Source organism: Mus caroli, chromosome 5 (assembly GCF_900094665.2).
Source record: "Mus caroli chromosome 5, CAROLI_EIJ_v1.1, whole genome shotgun sequence".
In the NCBI taxonomy this organism is placed as follows: domain Eukaryota; kingdom Metazoa; phylum Chordata; class Mammalia; order Rodentia; family Muridae; genus Mus; species Mus caroli.
The window spans coordinates 81,944,182-81,955,035 of NC_034574.1; the positions used below are offsets into that span (position 1 = coordinate 81,944,182).

The window sequence follows — 10,854 nt, forward strand, 5'->3', positions numbered from 1 at the left end:
GAGGCAGGCGGATTTCTGAGTTCGAGGCCAGCCTGGTCTACAAAGTGAGTTCCAGGACAGCCAGGGCTATAAAGAGAAACCCTGTCTCGAAAAACCAAAAAAAAAACCCTGAGATTGAGCCAGGGAGATGGTTCAGCAGTTCCAAATGTGATAGAACCCACATCAGAAGGAAAAACTCAACTTCCTAGAGTTGTCTTCTGGTACCCCCATGTGGACCCTACCACACAAATCATATGTATACACACACACACACACACACACACACTTGAAAACCTATTTTTTAAAAAAGAAACACAGCGGAGCTGAAGCGATAGCTTTTCCAAGAGGATCCAAGTTTGGTTTCCAGCAAACAGATAAGGTAGCTCACAATCTGCTAGTTCCAGATACAAGGGATGTGACACCTGCTACTGTCAGGGTCCCAGCATTATATTTACACACACACACACACAATTTCACTTTCACAAGCTGTAAAATAATACCTAAATTTTGTTTGAAAAATGCTATAACAAAACCTAATTCTAACAGTAAACTAAGATCTTTAAGATGTGTAACATTTAACCACTGCACCATTGTTGATTTTATCACAACTGCCTTGAAAAGTTTAAAGTCTAAAGACCCCAAAGTCAGCCTGAGCTCACACACCTTCCACATACCGCTGCCCCATGTACATCCGGTGCTTTTCTAAGGCCTTCTGTACATCCTGCTCGGACTCCATCTCTATTAAGGCATCGCCCCTCCGTTTCCCATCTCTATTTAGGAGGAAATGTATTCCATTCTCACTGTTTCGGATTCTGCAGTCTAAAAATATATGGTTAAAGTCATTGAACACAGAAGGCAAAGCTTTGTCTCAACTTTACACATCACAACAATGCAGGAACCAAAAACTGCTTACCGAATTCTTCAGTTTTCAAATATACTTTTATTATTTCCCCTCCCCCAACGTCTCCCAGATTCTGTACATAAACTCAGGCACTGAAACCACCCAAATGCTAATGAAGCTGGCGGTCTTAAAAAACGGTCCATGTAGAGAAGATGGGGGCCATGCACCTTTAATCCAACACTCAGGAGGCAGAGGCAGGCAGATCTCTGAGTTTGAGGCCAGCCTGGTCTACAGAGTGGGGGGTGGGGGTGGGGCACATAAAAAGAGAACAGCACACCAAGCACAGAACGCATCATTCCCAATCATTAACCAGCAACGCTGTTCATTCTTAGTTGTCTTTCTTTAAAAACACGCCCATAAAGTACTTTTTGTAAAAATAATCATTACAACAATCTAACTTTACAACTTTATACTGCCCATTTCCTATGCAAACCCAAAAAATAATCGGTGAGTGGCTTACAAAATGTCTGATTCACATGACACCATCTTGTTTACATTAGTTGATACATTCAGTTTTAAGAGGAAGACTTAAAATCACAGTCAGATAGCAGCAATAAAAACTGACCGCACAGTGGGAAATCTCTCAAAGGTATTAGAGAACTCAGTTCAATGTACGAGTTATACGGCACGAAAAGCTCCTCTAGCTATGCACATAGTAAAACATGACTGTTAACTGACGCCACACTCTAACTTCAGCATTACTGACTTCTGTTACATTCAGTCTTAAATCTGCATGTTCTGCATATGGCATCAGCACATGGTATGGAAAGGTCTTTATCAGCCAGAACGGGACTATTCCTCACCCTCACAGCTGCCTCCAACAAAACTGCTTCTTTAAAATAGACATAAGGCATACCTGAGAAAAAGTTAAGGACATCTTCCACAGTGCAGGACCACGGCAGCCCCTGCGCGCGAATGAGATAAACATCATCCACTTCATCTCCTAGCTTGGAGGGGCTCAATTCGTACTCAGGCAGTGGCGGGAGGTCTTCCAGGTAGGTAGTTTTGGACTCCTTTCAAGAAGAAAACAATCGTAAAGACATTTCTTTGACAACCTACTTAGAAAAACAACGGCTTACCTCTACAAACAGATGCAGATGAGATTATTTCAGAGGTGAGAAGCACACCTCTCCACCCTCTGGTTTTGTTCCTCCATGTGGCCTAGGCTACCCCAAATGCACCACCATCCTGCCACAGTCTCCCAAGTGCTGCCTACCAGGCTAGCTATACCAGGATGGCTTTGGTTTACGTTTATATTTTATATCCTAAGGTGATATACAAGTACATTCCGGTGGTAGTACTACCACTAAGGGCAGGGCTACTTTCCAAACCCTGGAAGTAAGAGTACTTTCATTAAAAGCCATACAATGACAAATTATACCGCTTAATTGAAAATCGCCCCATACACAAAACACAACCTCAAACCATCATCTCAAAGCACTGATTATCTGGAACAAGGCAAGATACAGAACAAGATGCCTTAAGTGTTATAATAAAAATACAAAATCCTGTAAATTTAAACAAAGAAAACTACAGGGGGAAAAAAAGAATAAAGATGGGAGATATAAAAGATAGGACATTACAATTTGGGAGGGGACGGGAAGTAGCATCTGAAAAATAGCAAACACATTTGTCTAACCTGGACAGTAAAATGAAGAGCCAAAGGCAAAAGGCACAGCAGCTGGCTATTGTGTGTTGGGTTCTATGAAGGGATACTTCACTTTGTAGGCAAAGGAAGTTAATAAAAAGGCATTGGGACATGGGTAAATGCCTTGAAAAGATTAATGTAAGAGCAAGTGAATAAGGGAAAAAACAGAAGAGGCAACAGCAGAGACAGGCGCGGCAGGGGGCTCAGACACTGCTACTTTCTGTTTCCCCAGAATTCCATAAACATCTCATCTTTACAAAATAAATAAATAAATAAATAAATAAATAGTGCAGCAGAAAGTATTGGGCCGGGATTCAAATCAATTAGCTCAGCTACTGGCAGACATCAGCCATGCAGATGAACCACCCAGATATCACTAATTCAAGCAGACGCAAAACTGAATTAAGATAAACATGGCCTGTGGCATTACCAGGTTAGGTAGCCCAAAGCAGGCAGACACTTCCCAGATGCCACATAAACCGCAAAAGAGAAATGTCCCACATATACAGAGGACCAAATATTTGCAATATGAATTCTTACAATGTCTTTCTGAAAAGACGGGAAACAAGGGAAAAGATCGTGGAGTGACAACCGAAGCCCCCAAGTCCTCACCCACGGACGCCCCCGCCCCCCACACACGTTCTCTCCCAGTTTCCCACGGTCTCCCCACAGCTCTCTGCGTCCGCAGAGCCCCGCTGCACCAAAGGTCCTTCTGTCAAGGCGAGTGGACTTGCAGAGGTGACCTTCAGTCAGGTGGACCGCCCGCCTCTCCCCGCGGACACGGGAGAGGGACGCGCGGGGGCTGTCCCCAGGTTAGCCCACGCTCCTGTGCGCGCGGGGCTGCGCGTCGGGGGCCGGCCGAGGAGGCCCCAGCCGCCCGGCCGACCGCTCCCACCGCACGCACGGCCGGCCCCGACCCTCCGCGGGCTCCCGCCGCTCAGCTTCACCTCCAGCGGGCATAAGGCTAGGGGGGAGTGGGGGTGGGGGGCGTCGGCGGCGCCCCCAAAACCTACCATGGGCCCGGCGGGAAACAAGGCCTCTACATTCACCCCAGCCACACTTACACTGCCCAACCGCCCAGACTCGGAGGGAACAAAACAAGAAGAGCCGGGGCCGTGAGAGCGTCCCTTGTTCCCGTGCCCAATAGGAGGACGGAGCGGGAGGGAGGCGGGGGTGCGGTGCGTGCCGCGGATCCCCGGGCGCGCACGCGGGGCGCTCGCGGACAGACGGACGCGGGCGCGCGGCCGCCGAGGGTCCCGCGCGCGGCGCCACGTACCTGACTGTAACCCCGCGCCGGGCCCGCGGCGGCCGTCAGCGATCGCGGAAGCAGCGGGGCGCGCAGGGCCGAGTAGGACGCGGCGGCGGACGCGGCGGCGGAGGGACGGGCAGGGACGGGACCCGCCAGCCTCCCGGCGGCCGCAGGCCCAAGCTGCAGGCCCCGCGTCTGCGAAGCGGCGGCCGCGGCGGCCCCGAGGAGTAGCAGCAGGCGGCGGCGGCCAGAGACGCCCGACGGGAAGGTGCCGGCGGCGGAGTAGAAGGGCAGGCAGGCGGCGCCGGTCCGCCGGCAGCTGCTGCAGTTGCAGCCGCAACCCCGGAGCAACGCCCCTAGCACCCAGCGCGTCCCGGCCATCGGCTCCGGAGGCGACGCGGGGCCTGGAGGTGGCCGCTGTGGCGCGAGCGGAGGGGAAGTGGAATCCAGGGCGGGGGAGGGGGCACCGGGCACATGCGCCGCGCGCACCCGGGGTTGAGCCGAGGCTCGGAGGCGGAGGTGAGCGAGCGGCCCCGCCCAGGCTCCGCCCTCGGGGCGGGGCTTCCCAGCCGGTAAGGGTGTGGGTGGGGTGACCTGAGAGCCTCCAGAGTGGAAGCTGTCCCAGGCTCTCCTGCTCAGGTTAGAGCTGAGGTCTGCAGGTCACCGAGGCCTGGCGAAGTTTCCGGAAGGAATGGGATACCTAGCTCTAAAACGTTTGGGGACGACGCTGAGGGGGCGTTGATACCCCCAACCTCAAAATTCGTGCAGAAGGCCAACTTTGTTTTGAACGGAAGCACTGATTTTATAGTATATGCGAGAAATTTATATAATATTTATCATATATAAAATAAAGCCTTCGTTAGACAATATAGTCACAAGTGGAGGTGTAGAGATTTGCAAATAAATAAATGAGTGGTTGTGCAGTTTTCTCCTGTGTGGCAAGGACCTGTAAAAGGTAAAAAAATAAAAATAAAAAACTAAAGACAATTGGGAGTTCTTAGAATAAAAATATGAAGGAGAGGCTGATTGGTTGTGGCGGGGGTGGGGGTGGGGTTAGGAGGCATCTTTGTGACTGGGTAGTGTAGTTCCGTGGCAGGGTAATCGCTTAGGTCACCCCAACCTCCTCGTGGGGGTGAGGAGACCAATATAGGGCTCTCTCTATCGTGGAAAATCTTAACATATTTCAAAGTTTTTGAAATTCAATTCTTGTTCAACTTCCAGAAGTAAAGAAACCGCCTACATTTTCCAGTGTTTCACCTTTATCCCAGTGCCAGCTCTAAAACTTTTTTTTTAAGTTAACTATGTAATGGCAGTCATCCTATGGTATTCGTCTTAAAACAACACGGACTTTTTTATTATTATTTTAATGTATTAATATATGGGTGTGGCCACGGAGACCAGACAAGGGTGGCATCGGATCCCCTGGCCCTGGAGTTAGAGACAGCTGTGAACCATCATGCAGGTGGTGGGAATTGAACCTGGCTCCTCTGAAAGAGCAGCCAGCACTCTTGACCCATAAGCCATCTCTCCAGCCCCAGTACAGACTTTTGAAAGGTAACGTTCTGATAAGTTACCTTTGAAACATTTAAGATGGTTGAGCTTAAACTTTGGCTTGTTTATTCTGGACTCCTTTTAGATTTAAGAAAACCAGGTACTTCACAGACGAAAACATAATTCCGTCCAAGAAGGAAAGAATAGAAAACCTGACCGGCTTGTTCCTTTTATACCTGAGATGTGTACAAGAGGTTCTTCCTCTTTCTGCGGTGAGACACAAACCCTAAGCAGTGGCTCTCAGCCTTCCGAATGCTACATCTTTCCAACAGCTCATCTTGTGGTGACCCCCCCCCAACCATAAAAGTATTTTCACTGCTACTTCATAACTGCAATTTTGCTGCTGTTGTGAATTGTAAATATCTGTCTTTTTTCCATCGTCTTAGTTGACACCTGAGGAGCAGATCCCAACCCACGGGTTGAGAACCTCTGCCCTAGAGATTTTTCTTTTCCTGTCAGGCTGGGGACCAGCGATGCCTCCCGAACCCTCCTTAAGAAGTTTCCCACTGAGCTATACATTCCCAGCCTGGTTCTATTAAATGTTTCTCTTTTGTATTGCATCTGTGTGTTTACCGTGGGTCCCCAGGCCCACAGTGCTGTGGCAAGTGCTCTGACCCTTCCTTCCGTGTGGATCTCAGGCCTCGTTCGCAGTAAGTGCTTTACCCACTCAGTCATCTCAACAGACCCTACGCTTTTCTTTCAAGAGAGAAAATGGGCTGTCCCTTCGTTGCAGATTATCCCAGAACACAAACTTGTTGAGTTATTGCAGATTCTGCTCCTATTATATTCCCTTGCTGCTTGTGTGTGTGCTTGTGGAGGCCAGAGGTCCACATCAGATGTCTTCCTCCGTTACTTTCTACCTTGTTTTTGGACAGTCTCTCACTGAACCCGGAGCTCACTCTTTCCACAGACCCGCCTGTCCAGAGACACTCCCCAGAGTCCCTCTCCCTCCACAGCACTGAGTTTAGAGAGGCAGACTGATGCACCTGGCTTTAAAAAAATAAGGGGGGGGGGCTGGAGAGATGGCTCAGTGGTTAAGAGCACCGACTGCTCTTCCGAAGGACCTGAGTTCAAATCCCAGCAACCACATGGTGGCTGACAACCATCTGTAATGAGATCTGACGCCCTCTTCTGGTGCATCTGAAGACAGCTAGAATAATAAATCTTTAAAAAAAATAGTTGCAGCAACCATTCAAAATGTATACATCAAAATACTAAAACCCCAAATTACTAAAATACATAGACAGGTTTGTATACTGCTTGTAAGGGTTTTGTTTTTTGTTTTGTTTTGTACCCCTGGGTGTTTTGGAACTCATTATGTAGACTAGACTAGTATCCAACTCACAAGAAATCCCCTGCCTCTGCATCCTAATTGCTGGGATTAAGGCATGGGCCACCACACCCAGCCTACCTTTTAGCATTTAATCAGTAATAAAACCAAGGATCCAAATAGAAAACCTTTTTGCTTGGAGGAAGTTGGGAGGATTATAAAGGAGAAAGGAAGCTGGAGGTTTACTTCTTTGTCCAACAGCCAGCCAGGTGCAGTGCCATGTGTGCCTCATATGTTCAGAGCTTTCCCCAGGTGAACTACAGAGACATGGGCACAGCACTAGATTTCAGAGAAAATAACAAGTTTCGGAGCACCAGCCTTTAAAAATTGATTGTAGCACATGCTTTAAATCCCAGCACTCAGGAGGCAGAAGCAGGAGCTCTCTGAGTTGAAGGCCAGCCTGGACTACGTACCAGTTGGGGACTCTGAGCAAATACTGTTTCAAAAAACAAACAAAAATGCATACGTTCTAAAACTCCACTGTAACCGGCCCTGAGCACGCACTCACTGCAAACACTTTTTACCCCTGGCTCATCTCTCCAGTCTATGGAAATCTCTTTCATGGTATGCTGTCAGAGATCAGAACAAAGCTGAGATGAAGAAATAAAAATGAAAGCCCAGAAAAGGTGAGGCAATCCAGGAAGTACAGGCCACAACGTGGAGTTCTGATTGCATTAAATGCGATGCAGTTATGAGTGTCACTGGGAAGGGCTTGGTTGAGGAGGACTGAGTAACCCAGAACAGCCAGGCAGGCTTGGTGGACAGTGAGCAAGCTCTGTGCCAAGCAAGCTCTGGCACAGAGATAATCGTTAAACAGAGAGTGCACCCATCTTATCTATAAGCTACTCTTCAAGCACTGTCTTCTGGCTCTTCTGTAGCCGTCTCTCAAGTGTAGCAGGGACAGGTTTGTCACCCTGCTTCCTTGACTGCTCTGCAGGTAAAGCGAGAACAAATGGATGGAAACGCTAGTTGGGGGAGAATAGGGAGAAAACAGTTAAGCTTCCCCAGCTCTGCAGAACAAGTTATTATAAGGTGGGGGGAGGGGGCTAGGAGGGGATAATTGCCCTGGTTGCTAATAAAGGAAGAGTTCATTTTATTGTCTGTGCCCTTCCATTCCAGAGAAGTGAGCACACTTTTCCTGTGATGTGTAAACGAAGCTGAGTTCATCTCAAAGGACCCCCACCCGACCCCAATACACAACCCTCTTTGCATTTGAAAGAAACTAAAGGTCCGGAGCCACACCCAGCAACAAGCCTGGGTGGCAACAGGAAAAGGCTTGAAGTCGAGCGCTGTAAAGAAATGGTGCCCATCTGTGCAACCTTGGGTTGAGGTGCCAGTCAACGTCCAAGATTAAAGCAAGTTTATTACGTTGGATGGATTCAGGAGAGCTTTAAGAATTGAGGCTACTAGTTATTTCCAGGACAAGACAAAGAAATGCCTTTGTCACCAATGCCACCCTCTCCCCTTTTATCTGAGGGAAAACCTCCTCTCGACCTGTGGGTCTTGACCCCTTTAAGGGGGTCAAACAACCCTTTCCCAGACATGGCTTAAAAGCATTGGAAAACACAGTTACTTTACAATTCATAACAGTAGCCAAATTACAGTTAAGAAGTAGCAAGGAAAATAATTTCATGGTTAGCTATATTAAACATATAGCTATGTTAACATATTGAAGAGTCACAGTCCACATTAAGAAGATTGAGAACCGCTGCTCTAGAATTTGGCTTTGGGTTTTTTTGAGACAGGATTTTCCTCTCATCCTCTTCCGCTTCCCTGGTGATGTCATCACAGATCTGTGCCACCATTGTTAGCAGAATGGGGGTTGATTTGTAATATCTCTAGGCGAAACATGGAAATCTAGAGTTACAAACGCAGATCAATCTCTGCTGCTTAGTGTATGTCTAAACATCAGCTTTGTCAGTCGACTTATATTCATATGTGAGTGTATATATATATATATATGTATATATGAGAGAGAGAGAGAGTCTCTCACACAGAGGCCTCTGGGAAAGACAGCAGTTGAATCCTTGAATGTAATGTTCTGACAAGACAGAATAATTTTAATAAAAAGTAAATAGATATTTCATGTCTATTTTTTCAATTACATCTTTATTTTTGCAGGGTTAGGGGCAGCAGCTTGTGGAGGTCAGAGGACTACTTGCCAGAGCCAGTTCTCTTTCCCCACCATGTGGGTCTCAGGAATCAGGCTGTCTGACTTAGCAGCCAACACCCTTCCTTCCCACAGAGGCATCTCACCTGCGTGGTGTTTCTTCTTCTTGAGACTTGCTGTGTTACACAGTCACAAAAAAAGGGAGATGCCTGTGAATGCTGCTGAGTCAGCACTAATTTGAGAGGCGCAGTCTGGGACTACCTGAAAAACAGAATGAGGGGGTATGGCATCTTCTAGCCAAGTTCATGCAGTCAAGATGGGAGAGCTGTCTGCTATTCCACATCTGAGCAGTTACGTCTCCTGTTTCTCCTAAAATGGCTAACGGTAGTTTATAACCATCTATCCCCAGGTACAAAATATAGAGGACCTATGAACTCCTGCTCATTGGGCACTATTCTCAATAATCATCACTAATACATAGATAAGATGTAAACTGGGTTTAAAAAAAAAAGGCCCAGTAAAGCTATGCAAAGTCTATCTGCACACATGCAAGTGTGTATGCACACTGCTCGCCTCTCTCCTCAGTTCCTCTAGTGTCATCCAGTCACAGTAGATAGATGCTGTTCCACTTTCTTGTGTGTCCCTTTCAGGAAGGCCATGCAGTGTTTCTTCAGGTGTAGATTGGGTGATTCCTCTGTTCCTGGGATTCTGAGTGGTTTTGCACCCAACTATGAAAGGGCATTCTGAAGCTCCTGTGCTCCTAAAGCTGAAGAGAATGAAAGGGAAGCAATAGCAATACGGGAGAAAAAGAGAGATGGGGAGAGAGAGAGAGAGAGAGAGAGAGGTCTGGTGTTAGAAGGAACAGAGGCCATTGAGAGAAAAATACAAATGAAATCCATAAAAGGAAAAAAAAAAAAACCACCTCAGTAAATCTGTAAGGACATCTGGAAGAACACCCCCCCCTCTGCAGCAATACAGCCTAGAACTTAGCATCACAGGTTGGTGTTTTCTTTTTCCATATAATTTGCTTCCAAGGAAAATTTCTTTTCTTAGGGGAAGAAGCTGCCATAAATCCTTTTATGCCACCCTAAACTATAAACAAATATTACAGCAGACATAAAAACAAAGTACAAGACTTTTGGGGGGGGGGAGGTTTCGAGACAGTGTTTTTCTGTGTAGCCTTGGCTGTCCTGGCACTCACTCTGTAGACCAGGCTGGCCTCAAACTCAGAAATCCGCCTGCCTCTGCCTCCCAAGTGCTGGGATTAAAGGCGTGCGCCACCACTGCCCGGCAGTACAAGACTTTAAATCAGACATTTGCATATGGCTATATCACTTCTAGCTTTGTGACTTTGATGAAGTCATTTATCTCTCTCAACTTTGTTTTCCTAAATTCTAAACGCCTAGTGTCGAGGCCCCTCACCTGCTAACCAGTGGTAATTATCTTCTTAGCCCTGTCAAATGGTGATGGTTGCAGTTTTATGTTTCTTCCCTCCAATTCCATCTCAATATTTACTTGTTGATAATCTATCTTGACTCCAAAAGGGTATAAGGCAGCTGTCACCAAAGGAAAAGAAACTTTCTTTGAAACAAATTCTGTGGAAAAAGAACAGTCAAGCCTAAGTTATGTTTCAAAAGGCCTGTATGTATGTAGGTCAGGAATATGGATGCTACTACATAGGATGGGGTGCAGGGTTTTGGATTGAATTGGTTTAGTTTTGGTTTTTTGAGACAGGATTTCACTGTTGCTCACCTATATCAGCTTCCTGAGTGCTGTCATTACAGATCGGCATCACCATAGTTAGCAGAATGTTGCTTTATTTGTAATATTTCTACCCCCCCCCCAAAAAAATGCCAATAGTATATTAGGTTCTGGGTAGGATATTTTCCCAATGAATATAGAAACATAATACATTTTTTTTTTTTTTTTTTGGTTTTTCGAGACAGGGTTTCTCTGTATAGCCCTGGCTGTCCTGGAACTCACTTTGTAGACCAGGCTGGCCTCNAGCCCTGGCTGTCCTGGAACTCACTTTGTAGACCAGGCTGGCCTCGAACTCAGAAATCCGCCTGCCTCTGCCTCCCGAGTG

General features: G+C 47.0%; 1 protein-coding gene across 2 annotated transcripts in view; it reads right to left on the reverse strand.

Annotated features, from left to right (window-relative positions):
• Grsf1 (G-rich RNA sequence binding factor 1) overlaps positions 1–4,249 on the reverse strand; it is a 16,778-nt gene extending 12,529 nt beyond the window's left edge. Inside the window, exons 1-3 of one of the 2 annotated variants that reach the window (XM_021163551.2) lie at positions 3,805–4,249; positions 1,737–1,893; positions 643–798 (exon numbers count right to left, since the gene is read on the reverse strand). In XM_021163551.2, coding sequence (XP_021019210.1) covers positions 643–798; positions 1,737–1,893; positions 3,805–4,158 — 667 coding nt within the window. In that variant the 5' untranslated portion in view covers positions 4,159–4,249. Of the gene's footprint in view, positions 1–642; positions 799–1,736; positions 1,894–3,541; positions 3,684–3,804 lie in introns of those variants that run through there. The other variant, XM_021163552.2, reaches the window with a different exon arrangement.
• Between the last annotated feature and the right edge of the window lie 6,605 nt (positions 4,250–10,854).